This window comes from Ylistrum balloti, unplaced genomic scaffold (genome assembly GCF_031769215.1).
Source record: "Ylistrum balloti isolate Yb309-2 unplaced genomic scaffold, AGI_CSIRO_Ybal_v1 Utg370830, whole genome shotgun sequence".
In the NCBI taxonomy this organism is placed as follows: domain Eukaryota; kingdom Metazoa; phylum Mollusca; class Bivalvia; order Pectinida; family Pectinidae; genus Ylistrum; species Ylistrum balloti.
The window spans coordinates 405831-424862 of record NW_026782479.1 but is presented as its reverse complement, the minus strand read 5'-3'; the positions used below and the strand labels follow the sequence as shown (position 1 = coordinate 424862).

The 19032-nt window shown below is 37.5% G+C and overlaps 1 protein-coding gene across 1 annotated transcript in view; it reads right to left on the bottom strand.

The window, feature by feature from the left end:
• The window catches only part of LOC132558857 (tyrosine-protein phosphatase non-receptor type 23-like), a 42562-nt gene that overhangs the window by 12735 nt on the left and 10795 nt on the right, over nt 1-19032 (bottom strand). Inside the window, exons 11-26 of the mRNA XM_060223475.1 lie at nt 18707-18772; nt 17757-17896; nt 17398-17489; nt 16768-16972; nt 16352-16512; nt 15817-15968; nt 14854-15410; nt 14212-14472; nt 11858-14181; nt 8942-9020; nt 7580-7791; nt 6759-7280; nt 5890-5986; nt 4805-4869; nt 3403-3540; nt 2078-2206 (exon numbers count right to left, since the gene is read on the bottom strand). Coding sequence (XP_060079458.1) covers nt 2078-2206; nt 3403-3540; nt 4805-4869; nt 5890-5986; nt 6759-7280; nt 7580-7791; nt 8942-9020; nt 11858-14181; nt 14212-14472; nt 14854-15410; nt 15817-15968; nt 16352-16512; nt 16768-16972; nt 17398-17489; nt 17757-17896; nt 18707-18772 — 5200 coding nt within the window. The remainder of the gene's footprint in view (nt 1-2077; nt 2207-3402; nt 3541-4804; nt 4870-5889; nt 5987-6758; nt 7281-7579; nt 7792-8941; nt 9021-11857; nt 14182-14211; nt 14473-14853; nt 15411-15816; nt 15969-16351; nt 16513-16767; nt 16973-17397; nt 17490-17756; nt 17897-18706; nt 18773-19032) is intronic.

Genomic DNA, 19032 nt, shown 5'->3' with positions numbered 1-19032 from the left:
TTTTTTGTTTAGTTTTTCATGCAGGCAACCTTCCTAAAGATGTATAGTTTTTTTTTTTTATTTTGTTTTTCATGCAGGCAACCTTCCTAAAGATGTATAGTTTTTTTGTTTAGTTTTTCATGCAGGCAACCTTCCTAAAGATGTATAGTTTTTTTGTTTTGTTTAGTTTTTCATGCAGGCAACCTTCCTAAAGATGTATAGTTTTTTTGTTTTGTTTAGTTTTTCATGCAGGCAACCTTCCTAAAGATGTATAGTTTTTTTGTTTAGTTTTTCATGCAGGCAACCTTCCTAAAGATGTATAGTTTTTTTGTTTAGTTTTTCATGCAGGCAACCTTCCTAAAGATGTATAGTTTTTTTGTTTTGTTTAGTTTTTCATGCAGGCAACCTTCCTAAAGATGTATAGTTTTTTTGTTTAGTTTTTCATGCAGGCAACCTTCCTAAAGATGTATAGTTTTTTTGTTTAGTTTTTCATGCAGGCAACCTTCCTAAAGATGTATAGTTTTTTGTTTAGTTTTTCATGCAGGCAACCTTCCTAAAGATGTATAGATTTTTTGTTTTGTTTAGTTTTTCATGCAGGCAACCTTCCTAAAGATGTATAGTTTTTTTGTTTTGTTTAGTTTTTCATGCAGGCAACCTTCCTAAAGATGTATAGTTTTTTTGTTTAGTTTTTCATGCAGGCAACCTTCCTAAAGATGTATAGTTTTTTTGTTTTGTTTTCCATGCAGGCAACCTTCCTAAAGATGTATAGTTTTTTTGTTTAGTTTTTCATGCAGGCAACCTTCCTAAAGATGTATAGTTTTTTTGTTTAGTTTTTCATGCAGGCAACCTTCCTAAAGATGTATAGTTTTTTTGTTTTGTTTTCCATGCAGGCAACCTTCCTAAAGATGTATAGTTTTTTTGTTTAGTTTTTCATGCAGGCAACCTTCCTAAAGATGTATAGTTTTTTTGTTTTGTTTTTCATGCAGGCAACCTTCCTAAAGATGTATAGTTTTTTTGTTTAGTTTTTCATGCAGGCAACCTTCCTAAAGATGTATAGTTTTTTTGTTTTGTTTAGTTTTTCATGCAGGCAACCTTCCTAAAGATGTATAGTTTTTTTGTTTAGTTTTTCATGCAGGCAACCTTCCTAAAGATGTATAGTTTTTTTGTTTAGTTTAGTTTTTCATGCAGGCAACCTTCCTAAAGATGTATAGTTTTTTTGTTTAGTTTTTCATGCAGGCAACCTTCCTAAAGATGTATAGTTTTTTTGTTTAGTTTTTCATGCAGGCAACCTTCCTAAAGATGTATAGTTTTTTTGTTTTGTTTAGTTTTTCATGCAGGCAACCTTCCTAAAGATGTATAGTTTTTTTGTTTAGTTTTTCATGCAGGCAACCTTTCTAAAGATGTATAGTTTTTTTGTTTAGTTTTTCATGCAGGCAACCTTCCTAAAGATGTATAGTTTTTTTGTTTTGTTTAGTTTTTCATGCAGGCAACCTTCCTAAAGATGTATAGTTTTTTTGTTTAGTTTTTCATGCAGACAACCTTCCTAAAGATGTATAGTTTTTTTGTTTTGTTTAGTTTTTCATGCAGGCAACCTTCCTAAAGATGTATAGTTTTTTTGTTTTGTTTAGTTTTTCATGCAGGCAACCTTCCTAAAGATGTATAGTTTTTTTTTTGTTTAGTTTTTCATGCAGGCAACCTTCCTAAAGATGTATAGTTTTTTGTTTTGTTTAGTTTTTCATGCAGGCAACCTTCCTAAAGATGTATAGTTTTTTTGTTTAGTTTTTCATGCAGGCAACCTTCCTAAAGATGTATAGTTTTTTTGTTTAGTTTTTCATGCAGGCAACCTTCCTAAAGATGTATAGTTTTTTTGTTTTGTTTAGTTTTTCATGCAGGCAACCTTCCTAAAGATGTATAGTTTTTTTGTTTTGTTTAGTTTTTCATGCAGGCAACCTTCCTAAAGATGTATAGTTTTTTTGTTTAGTTTTTCATGCAGGCAACCTTCCTAAAGATGTATAGTTTTTTTGTTTAGTTTTTCATACAGGCAACCTTCCTAAAGATGTATAGTTTTTTTGTTTAGTTTTTCACGCAGGCAACCTACCTCTGGATGGTTGAGGTACATGATCCTTTCAGTCCAAAGCTGTTTGTCCTTCACACTCTGTAAGGTAACGGTCAGTGGTCCTTGGTGGACAAGTTGACCCTTCTGTAACGGCCAGTACTCTGGGAACTTCTAAAATACAATAACAATACATCCTTACTGCAATGCCACTATTTGTCAATATCTAGTAACTAATGATAATGTATAGGGCACTCATGATTCTGAAAATAAGCTCACCTTGAAATATCTGGCAGTTTTTGTTAATGATCTGTTGTTATTAGAGTTATTATTGATTAACCAATTAACCAATTTAATTGTCAACTAATGAACCAGTTATTCAGTTGAATGTTTTTTTCAAGTAACCAGTTAGTTAAACTGAACCAATATGACAAACGCAAGTTTTTTTTTTAATCTGGTCTGTCAATTACTTATATAAATGAAAGAACTATTACTACAAAATGTTAGAAATTGGCACCTGAGACTAAACTTCCATACTTTTGGGGATCATATTAACTGTTCCACTGTATATCTACTGATCTGATTTTCTCCCAGTGTCTACTACCATAGCTATCCTGGAATAAACCCAAGGGACCAACTTCTTACTTAAGTCAGTGGTTGGGTTTATTATAGGGGAAACAATATATCCTGAGTTGGTATTTCTACCAGACAGCAATAAAGACATGTTGTCTTAAACCTACATACATAAATGTTTTCTACCACAGTAATGCTGCCTGAACTTATAGAGTGTGACATCAACGGTGGATGTTGTGACAGTGGCAATACAACCTTTCTGTCAGTTGGAAAATGGCTGACAATTTTATCGAAATACATAAAGTATAACAACAAATATTATTACATTAATGAATATGAAGTATTTGGTTCTTCAACCCTAAGGACCACTAAGTGTGATAAAACCTTGTGTTTCTCCTCAGGTGTAAAATATTCCTACACTTCCTACCTGAATATCTGCTCTGTGTATCCTTACCTTGCCAGTCTCTAACTCACAGGACAAAACGTGTAAAATATCCCTACACATTGTACCTGAATATCTGCTCTGTGTATCCTTACCTTGCCTGTCTCTAACTCACAGGACAACAAGTGTTACATATCCCTACACTTCCTACCTGAATATCTGCTCTGTGTATCTTTACCTTGCCAGTCTCTAACTTACTGGACAACATGACTCTGTGTATCCTTACCTTGCCAGTCTCTAACTCACAGGACAAAAAGAGTAAAATATTCCTACAATTTCTACCTGAATATCTGTTCTGTGTATCCTTACCTTGCCAGTCTCTAACTCACTGGACAACATGACTGTGTATCCTTACCTTGCCAGTCTCTAACTCACTGGACAACATGACAATGACTTCAACACCTTGTTCGTAGATCATGAGCCAGAAATCTGTGATAGTACTAGGCAAGGGTGCCTGTGTGGCTATAAACTTCGGGCACGATGGTGATAACTCCTACAACCAGAGCATATTGACTTGGTTACTCAAATATTGTGCATAACAGGCATACATTCTGAGTAGTCAAGTACGAAAAAGATATACTGTAAACACGGAAATTTTCATGGGGGGTTAATTTTGCAATTTGTTTCAGTAAACCATATGTGTGGGGGGTTATTTTCATGATCAATTTTCATTTCATTTCATCTATAAGATTTAAGCATAACACAAAATCCTACCTGCTGAGGAAATTTTTGCGATCTGACGTTCTCGTAATAAGCATAAATTCCCCACTCACATAAATTTCCATGTTTACAGTATATTACAATGATCATGTGATATCCTCACCACAACAGCTGACAACACTTTAGAAATAGCTGATCTTACACAAGCCTTCATGTGATGTAGAATCTATTGAACAGGTTCTATACTGTAAAACCAATCATATTTGAAAGGATATTTTTGCTATATCTTGGTACAGTAACATGTTCACAATAATTTAACCTGTGAAATAACAAGACAGGTGTGTAAAAGATGACTTTTAACATCCAGATTAGATTCAATTTTTGTGAAGATATTCGATAATTTTACAAGAAAATCACGAAAATCTTGACCCCTAAAAGTTTCCAGGTGTACGTTAATTTGATGTTAGGAGTCTTTTGTTTGATTTAAAAACACAAATTAATTGGCATTAAGACAGACTTATTTAGACTCAGACAGTACATTTTCCACTACCAAGACAATCATCTGAGGAAATAGATAGACATGACTTATTTATGACATCAGTATACATGTAGTATTGAATGTAATACAACTGTGTTTTAAGATAGTTGATAAAATTTGAGCTACTTAATTTTCACCTTTCCTCAAAAATCAACCTTTCCTTGATTTTGAAATTTTAACAAAACATGTCATTTTTAGGGAATACTTCTGATAGAGTTAATTTCAGACAGCTACACAAATTTCCTTGAGCAAATTTTAGACATTTTTAGGCAATTTCCTGCATTTAGTTTTTTCTTTCTAAATTGATTTTCAATAAAAATTTCCTAATATTAAATCATACCTGACATAATTGGTTTATCTTAGATAAATACTAATCTGAATAAATCAACATAATTTTTCACTCAAAATGAGATAATTTTTCAGTGTCATAAATAATGAATCATCTACAAAATGCTGTGTTAATATACATCAAACCACGAGGAACAAAAGCATGTCCATTGTATTGGAATAAGAAAGATTCTTATAAAACCGGCGGATTTTGTCTTTAGTTCACACTTACATTGATCCAGCTGGCGTTGATATAGTCATCTTTATGTGACGTTAATATCACTCGTGTCTCATCATCTGAAAAAAAAAACACAGCGATAAAAATATTCACAAGCTGATGGGACCGGAAAAGGAACTCTATTTTGCTATTTCAAAGCTCTTGTCAGTCTGTCCAGTGTATCTGTTAAAAGTTTTGAGTTCTGCTACAAGTAAGAAGAAATCAGTGTGCAGGGAAGACAGGTTATCCAGATTTATTCTAAAATAATTAACATTAATTCTGGTAAAGGAATGTGGAGAACAGTCACATCATACCAGAAATGAGCTAACTTGACATGCTTCTGGAGACAGTACATAGAACAATGTGAAATTAAAACAGAAGACTATTATAATGGAGGAAGCTGGTCATTTCAAACATACTCATAAAAATTTTGAAAGTTTATCCCTCGCTCCATTTCTGCTGGAGGTCTTAAGTACAGTAACTCCATACAACTAACCTTAAATAAAGGGAACTATACCTCAACCTTGAAACTCACACCCAAAATCAAATTCTTATCATTCAGAACATATCTCTATCAACCTGAGCCCACCAGTACAAACCTGGGCTAAATCCCCCTGTCAACCAGTGCACCATTAGACTCAAACTTCTGTCCATAAAAACAAGCTGAAACTTTGGCTCTCCAACACACATCTGGGTTCAAACTTCTCCACACAAGTACAAAATTGGATCAAATTAAAACCATTGATCTGCAGTACACAGCATGACTCAAATCTACATGGTCAAGATTAAAACCCCTGGTTGCTCACAACCAGACTGAAACCTGACTACTAGCACAACAAGAATTAAATCACCACCTTAAAGTTCACCATCTGAATCAAGCCTCCATCTCCCTGCTGAAACCCTAAATCAAAGATCTGACCTGTAGTAAATTTCTGGTTTGAAACATTTTCTCACCTTAAGACAATTAAGATTCAAACCACTACAAACTATGTATATTTAAGTTCAAACATCACACATCTTTATGCTTAACACACCTGAATTCTACTGATTCTATCAGTCCTTGATCTGACAGTTAAGTACAACAGTCAGTATGTACTTACAAGGCATAACATCCAGCTCTCTATTCTTCATGGTATAACATCGGGCGATAGCCATCGGTAACTTCCTTCCTTCCTTCTCCTGTTCATCTATCAACTCCTACACACAAACACAGTGTATAACAGGAACAAATGTGGATTATAGTACATATATACTACACATAAGTGATGGGCTAGGTTAAACTCTAGGAATATTTCTGTATATATTACAGTAATACAAGAACTACCGTGATAGTAGGGTATCATTATTAATTACACACAGTAACGCCTGGTAATCAGCTGACATATGTCTTCTACAGCTAAGTAAAATCTCTAACAGATACTTTATTATTGTCCTGCAAATAATCCCATCTCATTCTCAGAATCATGAATTTTTGTGTTGGCTCCCTGAGCTAACTACAAGAAAAAGATGGTATCTTATACACTAATTTATTGTAAAGTACAGTCAAACTTTGCTATCTCTAACTTGTTTAACTTGATGACCCCGAATTATTTAAAGTATTTCATCTGTCTTGGCCAAACTTTTCATCAAACATTCCATCTCACTTTAATTGAATACCTGGATAACAGAAAGTATTCCAACAGTTCCGCTGACTTTGAAATAAGGATGTTTGACTGTACTTATAATCAGTTAAATATGTCTTTTTTTTAATGAAGTTATTTATATCCAATAATTTAAGTAAAGCTTAAACCCACATTATGCTTGGTTTCATGAGCAAAATTCTGTTAAATGTTCACAAAATTTCAAAACGTTGAATCAGAGAATAAGAATACAAATTGGTAATCAATATCAGCTGTACATGATTGCTTGTAAAATAAACATAGCCAGAATGAAATCATGAATAATTGTTTCAGTAAATCAGACATCTTACCCTCCAGGCAATGTCCAATTGTGTAGGTCCTGAACAAGTGGTTTTGTCCAACCCCTCCACAAACTTGGCAAGCTTTTCCGTCTCACTCACAAACTTGTCTCTGGCACAGATGTCTGAGTATGGATCCCGTGACATCTGTTTTGAATAGTTTCCCTTCATGAGAGCCTCTTCCTTCTGCTGTTGAATCTCCTGTGCTGTCAATACTTTTGGAGTCATGACATCGTTGCCGCGCCCAGTAGGACTTGAAGACAAAATGTCATCCAATGACGTGTTAGACGACACTGAGAGATTCCTTTTGTGTGTCTGATGCGAGATGTCCATAGATTGACTCCTGCAGGTAGTGGTGTCACTAGGTGGGACAGCCGGAGTCTGTGTTGGTGGAAGGCTTGCTTGAGAGGATGAGGGTAGAGTCTGTGGTGGGGTAGGGTTGACTGCCCCTGAGGCTGGAACGACTGGTTTGGTGGGTGTAGGATGTAAAACCTGAGGAGGTTTATTGCCAATCTGTGAGGGTGGATTAACACTCTGTAACAAAGAACATCACCTATACAAAGAATGTAGAATAACAATGCTTCATTTTAGCATAAACCTTCTGGAGGAATAAAGTGTGGTTTATAACCAGAAGACAAGTCAACATTCTCTATATTTTAGGCCAGATGTGTTAGACATACTAGCTGTGAGACAATGTTTATTTTATGACTACACACAGCCTCTAGATCCTTAGCCAGCTGTGTTATACTTACTGCCTGTGAGGCAACACTTGGTTTATGACTAGGAGAAAGGTCCACAATCTATAGATCCTTAGCTAGCTGTGTTATACTTACTGGCTGTGAGGCAACACTTGGTTTATGACTAGGAGAAAGGTCCACAGCTTCTAGATCCTTAGCCAGCTGTGCTACACATGCTGGGACCTCATCCTTTTGTTTCTTGGTGGTGTCAGCTTTAAGTCCTGGACTAGAAGACATGGGTTGGAGTGGAGAGGGCAGAGATCCCTGCATCACATCAGGTGATAATGGATTCTGTGACACAACTGGACCTGTTACCCAAAATGAATGAATAGACAGTTAAATAAAAGTCTGCTTAGATTTCAAAAAATTTAATTTCTTAATCAACTACTCATTAACGAAAATAGCAGGAAAATTCTTTGTTTGAAAGTAGAAACCATGGCTTTTTTCCCGTGATCAAGAGGATACAACAGAAGTGTTAAGTAGGATTTATTCCTACATTAAGTGTTAATTTTATCAATCTATTGTTAACATATTGAAAGATTTTATAAGAGACGGGAAATATGATTCATAAGATCATCTAGTGTAATCACTTTCATTTGGAGAAAATAAAACACCACAGAATGATAAACCTGCACTCTCTAGTCTATAACATCAACAAATTTAAGACATGTTTATGTCTAATGATAGAAGATCTTACATCACTATCAATGTAATATGCAATTTAGAAGAAAAGAATTTCAACAAGGAGCCGCAAAGCGTGGCATTATCCGCTGAACCCAGCTGTTGGTGTAAAACCATAATATGATATACAGTTGAAACTCATTGTCTCGAAATCGCTCGAGTCGAAATTCCATTTGGGTAGAAATAATTTTCAAGTCTCAATCTTTCCCCTTCTATACCTTGAATTTCGAGATAACAAGTTTCCAATGTATATATATATATAACCATTTAGGAGTTTGTGATGTCACTCAATTATGTACCGTTACTATCACCTTAAGATTTAATACAGTGAAAGCGCTAGTGCAAAATGCTATTCTTTTTTGGTCAATTATCAATTAAATTTCTTGCATCTCCACAACTTCAACATTTCAACTATATATATATTTTATATATCAACCTGATATCTTCAGTAAGGGTTTATATCTTGATGTAGATCTCAAGACACAAGAAATGAGAAAATTTGATGGTAACAGAAATATATACAGCTATTTTTGTGAAGTTGAATGGTTTTGAAGTTATAGCCTGGAAAACCCCTTGGACGGACGCAAAGACAGGGTCTGAATTAATATCCCCCACAAATGCGTTTTGTGGGGGAAATTAACTTAATAAGTCACAAGCTTGTGATGTTATTGCTGTTTTCGCAGTTACCAATCAAAAATAACTCATTAAAAGATGTCAGATTTTCCAAGTGGTGTAATGACTTTTATAACTAATAACCATGGTGACTTGGTAACTTACCATGTCCATAAGTTGTCCCAGGCTGGGCAGTACCTACATTAAGATAAGGATGAGGAGGTCGGACAAATGTGCCCCCAGCCTGAAAAAAAGACATTCTATATTATATACATGCTTCATTTAATAACATCAGCTCTGAAACTTGAGAGTTACATATTAAAACAATACAATTTGTTAATTCTCTGATGATAAATCAAATAATGCTGTTAAGTCAAACATCATATAGACCATACCAAGCTACCATATTTGACATATGAATTTACATTTGGACTAAAATTCTAAACAATTTCCAAGTTAAGTATATGTGGCAGATGTTGGCATGTTATCTTAACAGGGTTCTTTACATTGTAAAATTGTACAAACAAGTTATTTCAACTTATACACATACATACACGTATAAAAATCACCTGTGTTGGCTCAGATAAAAGTGTTTTAGGTGTCTTACTGCGAGAGCAAGCTGGCCTACCTGGGGAAAACCCAAGTGGTTAGGAGATAAACAGACTACCTGGGGAAAACCCAAGTGGTTAGGAGATAAATAGACTACCTGGGGAAAACCCAAGTGGTTAGGAGATAAACAGACTACCAGGGGAAAACCCAAGTGGTTAGGAGATAAACAGACTACCAGGGGAAAACCCAAGTGGTTAGGTGATAAACAGAGGAGATAAACAGACTACCAGGGGAAAACCCAAGTGGTTAGGAGATAAACAGACTACCGGGGAAAACCCAAGTGGTTAGGAATAAACAGACTACCAAAAACCCAAGTGGTTAGGAGATAAACAGACTACCAGGGTGGTTAGAAAACAGACTACAAGTGGTTAGGTGATAAACAGACTACCAGGGGAAAACCCAAGTGGTTAGGAGATAAACAGACCCAAGTGGTTAGGAGATAAACCTAGGGGAAAACCCAAGTGGTTAGGAGATAAACAGACTACCAAAACCCAAGTGGTTAGAAAACCCAAGTGGTTAGGAGATAAACAGACTACCAGGGGAAAACCCAAGTGGTTAGGAGATAAACAGACTACCAGGGGAAAACCCAAGTGGTTAGGAGATAAACAGACTACCAGGGGAAAACCCAAGTGGTTAGGTGATAAACAGACTACCAGGGGAAAACCCAAGTGGTTAGGAGATAAACAGACTACCAGGGGAAAACCCAAGTGGTTAGGAGATAAACAGACTACCAGGGGAAAACCCCCAAGTGGTTAGGAGATAAACAGTGGTTACAGACTACCAGGGGAAAACCCAAGTGGTTAGGAGATAAACAGACTACCAGGGGAAAACCCAAGTGGTTAGGAGATAAACAGACTACCAGGGGAAAACCCAAGTGGTTAGGAGATAAACAGACTACCAGGGGAAAACCCAAGTGGTTAGGAGATAAACAGACTACCAACAGACTACCAGGGGAAAACCCAAGTGGTTAGGAGATAAACAGACTACCAGGGGAAAACCCAAGTGGTTAGGAGATAAACAGACTACCAGGGGAAAACCCAAGTGGTTAGGAGATAAACAGACTACCAGGGGAAAACCCAAGTGGTTAGGAGATAAACAGACTACCAGGGGAAAACCCAAGTGGTTAGGAGATAAACAGACTACCAGGGGAAAACCCAAGTGGTTAGGAGATAAACAGACTACCAGGGGAAAACCCAAGTGGTTAGGTGATAAACAGACTACCAGAGGAAAACCAAAGTGGTTAGGTGATAAACAGACTACCAGAGGAAAACCAAAGTGGTTAGGTGATAAACAGACTACCAGGGGAAAACCCAAGTGGTTAGGTGATAAACAGACTACCAGGGGAAAACCCAAGTGGTTAGGAGATAAACAGACTACCAGGGGAAAACCCAAGTGGTTAGGAGATAAACAGACTACCAGGGGAAAACCCAAGTGGTTAGGAGATAAACAGACTACCAGAGGAAAACCAAAGTGGTTAGGTGATAAACAGACTACCAGGGGAAAACCCAAGTGGTTAGGAGATAAACAGACTACCAGGGGAAAACCCAAGTGGTTAGGAGATAAACAGACTACCAGGGGAAAACCCAAGTGGTTAGGAGATAAACAGACTACCAGGGGAAAACCCAAGTGGTTAGGAGATAAACAGACTACCAGGGGAAAACCCAAGTGGTTAGGAGATAAACAGACTACCAGGGGAAAACCCAAGTGGTTAGGAGATAAACAGACTACCAGGGGAAAACCCAAGTGGTTAGGAGATAAACAGACTACCAGGGGAAAACCCAAGTGGTTAGGAGATAAACAGACTACCTGGGGAAAACCCAAGTGGTTAGGAGATAAACAGACTACCAGGGGAAAACCCAAGTGGTTAGGAGATAAACAGACTACCAGGGGAAAACCCAAGTGGTTAGGAGATAAACAGACTACCAGGGGAAAACCCAAGTGGTTAGGAGATAAACAGACTACCAGGGGAAAACCCAAGGAGTTAGGAGATAAACAGACTACCAGGGGAAAACCCAAGGGGTTAGGAGATAAACAGACTACCAGGGGAAAACCCAAGTGGTTAGGCAGATAAGTGGCCATCCAGGGAAAATCCAAGTTTTAGAACAGATATGGTGTAGTCATTTTCTTATGCTTTTCATTTAAAAATACAGGATATATTTACTTAGTTCAAATACTACATTATATCAAAATCTGTTTCCAGGTCTAAAAACATGTGTGTATCAAGTTACTAAGCATCATTTTTTAATTAAATTTTTCACAGGAATGATTCAATATCATTCAGTTCAATAAAGGCAATCTACATCCATGAAAAAACAAGAAGAAATCAAGTTCAGCTGAAGAACAACAAATAAGTTTATATCAATCCTAACAGGAACAATCTGTTTGCTACAAAACTGGAAATTTAATTACTGAGCAGAAGTATTACCCTTATTTACATATCTTAATCTGAATCTTACATAATGATAGGCATACCTGACTAGGTAGAACAGAGTTGGAGTACTGGTTCTGAACAGACACAGGACCTTGTTGTCTTGGTAAGACATTCTGCTGTTGTTGTACAATCTGCTGACCTTGGAACTGCCCTTGGGTACTGTGTGTATAATTCTGTTGGCTCTGTAAATGTTGATAACCTTGCTGTCCAGACATTATTTGGCCTTGCTGCCCAGGCAATATTTGACCTGGATTTTGTTGTAAGGGCATCCTCTGACCTTGACCTTGCAGTGCTGGCAACATTTGACCTGGATTTGGTTGTCCTGACATCCTCTGACCTTGACCTTGTTGCCCTGGTATACCTTGACCTTGATGTCCTGGCAACATTTGAACTTGACCTTGTTGTCCTTGTACTCTTTGTCCTTGTTGCACCTGTACTGTCTGTTGTCCCCCCTGTACAGTCTGCACTGGATACTGTTGCAGACTTCCTGTCTGACCGTATTGTTGGGTTACCATTGGACTTTGTTGACCTACAACATTCTGACCAGGCAACATTTGACCTGTACTCTGTTGAACCTGTTGTTGTCTGGCAACTTGTCCCAGTATTTGTTGTCCTCCATGTTGTTGAGTTGTCTGAGGCATTCCTTGTTGCCCTGGAATATGCTGTCCCTGATACACTTGACTTGGAGGTGGTTGTTTTGTTGTCCCTTGTTGCTGCCTTTGATATTGTGGTTGCCCAGGTAACTGTTGTTGTCCTTGCATCTGTTGTGGATACGTTATAGTCTGGTTAGGAGTGGAGTACACTTGTGTTGGTTGATCTTGAGACATCTGTTGCTGTAGGAAATGACCTTGACTTTGCTGTGACTGTTGCTGCGGTAACTGTGTTGCCCCAGAGACTTGTTGTACTGGGTAACCCCGTCCTGTTTGTTGGTATGGTGAATGCTGATGTTGCCAGGACTGTTGGCTTGACTGAGTTGACGGCTTTGTCTGACTGCCAGCCATATGTGCTGTGCTGGCCTGGGGATACATTGCTGCTCCTGTTGTCAGCCCCTGTGTGTTAACTTGTGCTGCAGAATGAATGGGAAACTGTTGTGGAGGAGTTGGGGTAGATCGATGTTGCTGAATTATCTGTGGCTGTTGTTGCTGTTGTTGAATATGTTGTTGTGGTTGTTGTGAATACTGTTGCTGTGGTAACTGCTGCTGTGGTGGCAACTGGTGTTGTTGCTGTGGTAACTGCTGCTGTGGTGGTAACTGTTGTTGTTGCTGTGGAAACTGTTGTTGCTGTGGTATTTGTTTTGGTAAATGCTGGTTCTTTGGCATATGTTGTTGTGGCATCTGTTGTTGTTGCTGTGGTAACTGTTGTTGTTGATTTGGTAACTGTTGTTGATTTGGTAACTGTTGTTGCTGTGGTATTAATTGTTGCCTTATCATTGGTTGCTGTTGTGATACTGAAAGTGGCACAGATTGTGGCTTATGTATTATTTGTTGCTGTGGATTTTGTTGTTGCTGTGGTACTTGTGGTGGCAATTGTTGCCGTTGTTGTTGAAATTGAAGGTGTTGTTGGTTTTGCATTTGTTGCTGGGATATCTGCTGGTTTTGAAGTTGTTGCTGGGAAAACTGTTGTGGCTGTTGTACCTGCTGCTGTTGTGGAAAAGTTGCTGCTTGTGGCGCCTGTTGTTTTGGAACACCTTGTTGTTGTGAAGTTGTCAGTTCTGCTGGCAGCTCCCTATAGTGTTGATGTACAGATGGTGATGTATTAGCAGGGGAGATAACAGGAGTATGTATTGTAGACACAGTGTTTGTGCCTGTCCCAGTCTGGTGTTGTTGAGGCTCCATCACTTGAGATACAGGGACCTGTGACAGAGAACTCACTTCACCAGGATAATGACCAGACAAAGTGGCCTGAGGTGGCATCTGCATTCCCCCTGATTGGGCAATGATATTCTGAGGTCCTTTTACAACTCCTGGATGTTGTGTGATTTGTTGCAGTCTCTGTGTGTCTGTTGGGTTTGGAGGCAGTTGTTGAATCGGTTGAGGTTGTGACACACCTGGATCAGTTGCGGGACGAGCTTGAGGGTTGTATCCTGGCTGTGGCGATGGAGAATGGGCTGGGGAGTGACGGAGTCCTGGACTCCCTGCAGGACTAGGATATCCCCTATTATCTTGTTTTTGCTGTCTGAGATCTGGACGATAGGATGCACCACCTCGTAGCATGGCTGCTTTCATATCCATCTCCGCTGCTTCTGGAACATATCCACCTGGCATGTCCATACTCTGGTATGGACTAGCTGGTAGACTTCCTGTCCCAGCTGGGAAATGAACTGGGGAGTCTGGTACACTTCCTGGAAGAGAACCTGTGTCTGAATCTCGAGTTCTGTTTCTCTTAGCAGATGGACTATCTTTGCCAAAAGTTTTTGGTTTCATGAAGGGTAGAAAGTCCTTCAATTTTGGACCTTCAAATCCTGTAATCATGCCTGAACCTGGTGGTGGTTGTGAACTTGGCAAAGATGGTTGCCCCGGAATATTGTCTTGTGGCATTGCAACAGGTTCAAGTTGACTTGGAATTCCACCTGAGAGAGAAGAGGGGATAAAGTCTGGAGGCACATGGCTGTCCATCTTTCCTGGTTTAGGTGCCATTGGTCTAGATGGTGCAGACACTGCAACAGACAAAGGTTGGCTTATTGCAGGTACCAGGCATGAACAGTACAGAACCTTCAGGTTACCTATGTGTTTCTGATGATTTCTGTTCCAGAGTTACCTTAAGTTTCTGTTTTTAAAGATTCATGAATTTTTGGTTTGTAACAGTTCTTACTTGGACTTATCATTATATATTTATATATTTAGCAGTTCATAATCTGAGTAACCTTTGGGTTTGTAATGATTCATAATCTGAGTAACCTTTGGGTTTGTAATGATTCATAATCTGAGTAACCTTTGGGTTTGTAATGATTCATAATCTGAGTTACCTTTGGGTTTGTAAGATTCATGATCTGTGTTATTATACCTTTGTGTTTGTTACGATTCATGATCTGTGTTACCTTTATGTTTGTAAGAGTCATGATCTGAGTTACCTTTATGTTTGTAAGATTCATGATCTGAGTTATCTTTATGTTTGTAAGATTCATGATCTGAGTTACCTTTATGTTTGTAAGAGTCATGATCTGAGTTACCTTTATGTTTGTAAGATTCATGATCTGAGTTATCTTTATGTTTGTAAGATTCATGATCTGAGTTACCTTTATGTTTGTAAGAGTCATGATCTGAGTTACCTTTATGTTTGTAAGATTCATGATCTGAGTTACCTTTATGTTTGTAAGATTCATGATCTGAGTTACCTTTATGTTTGTAAGATTCATGATCTGAGTTACCTTTATGTTTGTAGGATTCATGATCTGAGTTACCTTTGGGTTTGTTACGATTCATGATCTGTTCCCGCTCCTCATGCTGAATCTTACACAAGCCACGACATCTGTCCAAAAGGCGTGTTATATTGGTTTCAAGCTTTCGATAGAATTCAAGACCTTTCTGAGATTTGGCCATCAAATCCTCATAAACATCATACGAGTTGATCAGATCTCGAATCATTCCTTCTCGTCTGTTGAAAGTAGTAAAAATTCACTTAAAATAAGCACACTTTAATGTGATGCAATCTACAATCAACATTACCGTATAACTGGCATTTTTCATGGATCAAAATTTTTGTGATTTTCTGATAAGAAGGTTGACTTTGTTTAAAATTAAATGGAAATTTTGCAATCTGGACGTTAAATGACATCTAATACACGTGTCTCAATATTTCTCGTTCTCACGTTAGTGTATGGTGAGAATATCATCCCGGCAAAATAACCGTTTTACAGTATATCAAACTAGAGTATACATCAGCAGTATGCAAATTGGCTAACAGAAGCACAGTGATAGGCCTATCTTTATTTTGACTTATTTTCCCCCTTGCTGCAGAATCTAAAGTGACTCTCAAAAAATATAAGTATATTTTATGTTACCTGGCTCCAGTATCCACTGTCGTACGTCTCAGACTGGCATATTTGGCATTGCAGTCTGTCAGAGCTCGCAGGATGTTCTCCTGAGCTGAGAGATTCTGGTTTATCAATGCCACTTTCTCTTCATGTTTCTTCAGCTGCTCCTCAAACAGTTTCTACAATCATAATCACAAGTCTGTATCAGACAACGAAAATTCTGCTCATAACCTTTGTATTCCCCTATCATCCTGAATGAGGGTAAAAAAGACCCCCGAATTTTGAAACTTGAGACTTTAACAAAGTTTCCAAGCACTCTACTATATAAATTCATATCCAGAGGTAGGATGAAACCTCATTTTAGAAATACAAGGAGGAGCAATGCTTACATCTAACTCTCATTGGTCTACAAATAACACTAGTATGTGTTTAACAAATTTGCCATACTGTAAAGTTATAATAAATTTCTCTAATGTGAACTTCTGTCTCCTATGACTGAGGAATAGCGTGCATGTTGATGTACCCTGACAGATAGTTATGTGGTATAAACTACAAACTGTACCTCTTTGTTAGTCTCCTCCTGCGTTACTATGACACTGGTGATGTCATCATTTTTTATTTGGTCTCGGAGCTCTTCTTCAAGACGAGTACGCTGTGCCTTCATCTCCTCGACTTTGCTGAGTAGTCTCTGTAACTCTTTCACCACAGCATCATCTTCAGGATCTACAGTGTGAAGTTGCTACTATTTACGAACATCTCCTTACAAAAATGTCATCTTACGGATCTTCTAATTCTTCTCATTAAATTGGCAAAGATATTTTTGTTTCTAGTTTTTCTTGGTCATTGCCTTGAAAATTAATCAACAATTCTCCACAGCAAGGTCTATGTGTACAAGTAATATAGTATGAGCTTATCAATGTTAAATCTCAGCATATTCCATTTCCAAACGATATGTTCTGTTGATGCTCATGGACTTACTTTTTTCCTTATCCAATGAGGGGAGAGCTCTCTGGATTTCATCCAATGGAGAACTCAGTAACTTGAGGTTGGCCACGTGTGCATTCATAGCTCTATGTAAGTCATTATTTGATTGGCTGCCTTTCTTATGACCTTCCTCATAAATGTCACACTCCTTTTTTATACTAGGCAACATGGTATTGGGTGAACGTTTCTCAAACTGCTTCTACAAATCAGATAAACAAAAAAAAAACAATAACAAAAATAATTATTGTGATAACTAATCATTGATCATACCAACAGTAATAAAACTATGAAACCTGTCTTCACTATATATGTACATTTGTATATACTAGACATTTTCATCAGGTCGAGTTCTATCCGTCTTGAATCCTGAATGTTATTTTTACCTGGCATGTAATACTTGACACCTGACCTTTATATCTGTCCTTCACTTTTGATAATCGACCTTACATGTCATGTTTTATTTAACCTGTAATCTTTGACCTCTGACCTACATTGATGGATCTCACCTGTAATCTTGTTCTATAATCATTAGCCTCTGACCTATAATGTTTGACCTGGCTTGTAATATTTGACCTGTAATCTTTGACATCTGACCTAAATGTTGACATGTGACCTATGACATACCTCAAACTCTTCCTGTGCCTGAGTGTCCTCTTCTAGTAGTTGATTGATCTCTCGTATGGCACAGTCCACTTCTGTAGCTACATTTGACACCGCTAACAAAACAAGACAACTTTCATTGTAACACTGGGTAAAATAAACCATATATCAGATTTACTCCCACAATGACTCAGATTTCTGGACAACACCTATATTTCCAAAGGTTTACATGCATCTTTGTTATTAATCTTTTAAAACAAGTTTTTGTTTTCTTTCTTTTTTGTGAGGAATAATATGTATGCTGCGGATATTAATCAAAACAAATATATTATGGGTTACAGTGCTGAATCCTGACGGACAGATATATAACTAGGATATTCTACCTCCCATCGAGTCCACCAAGTCTTTGATGGCGTTGGTGCGGACGCTAATAGCAGCACATTTCTCCAGTAACTGCTGTGGAAGACGTTCCTGTTCGTTTGTTAGTTGGGCCTGGTCTAGTTGCAGGGACGACATGAACTGGCTGAAGACAACAAATTTGCATGTCAACAATAGTTATACTTTATATAAACAACTTTACAACTTAATATATGCAGTAATTACAACCAAATCACAAACTCAACACCAGGAGCATTCTAGTACTGATAGCACTACACATCCAGCAAAGTTTAAAACCAGGAACCTAACAAAAAATGTATTTCAAAGTAGACGAAAGAGCACAACAGCTGCTGCTCTTTCTTCTACTTTGATTTGTTTGATCGATTTGAAGAGCGCCCTGCATACCTTTGGTATCCACTGGGACCTAGAAAATGGACTCTTCCTTATCTACATCATAATGGATGTTGGTTCTTAGGGGTTCTCCCCACTTATTTATTCATACATGTTAATTCCCCTGATATAAAAACATGAAATAATAGAAACTATTTGAAGCCCTACATCAGTTAACTATACATAATGGTTTCCTAAGCCTGTATTTCCATCAACTTTATCCTTGTGTGGAATATAAACATAATTAATTATGTAGTAAGACTTAACCATAATTATTTGTCCAGCTGGATTTTATACAAACAATTTTAACGCATGAGATACATGGTACTTAAAACAAGATTCCACAACATTTTAGCACTGAGAGCAATACATATATAGGATCTCAAAGTTCAATATAATTGTGAGAGTGACGGGGAAACATTAATAATTTTAAAGTGATTAAGACTAAAAAGACCAACGACCAGGTACTAAAACCACTTGAGATATGCTGTCCTGATACTGTGTTGTTACGCCATTACCAAAATTTTAATGGGATTTTCATAGTAGGAATGTTAAGGAGTCTTACATCAGCTGCTCATTCTTTGCCTCAATATCCCCGCCCACTTTTCTAAGAAGTCTTGCTTTCTCCTCACTACAACAGAAAGTATTTGATTGTGATTAGAAATCAATAAATCAATGTTAACATGTAAACTTCTACATGGATAACTATTACCACAATTATCTCAGAGAAACAATACCAAGCATCAATGAAACTACATTTTACTTATCATAATGGAAACCACACTGATTTTCAATGACACAATGATTAAAAACTGTATCCAGTTAGCTAATAAAACACATTTCTATTTCTTAATCAGACACTTCTATCATCACAAAATATAGCATCAAAAT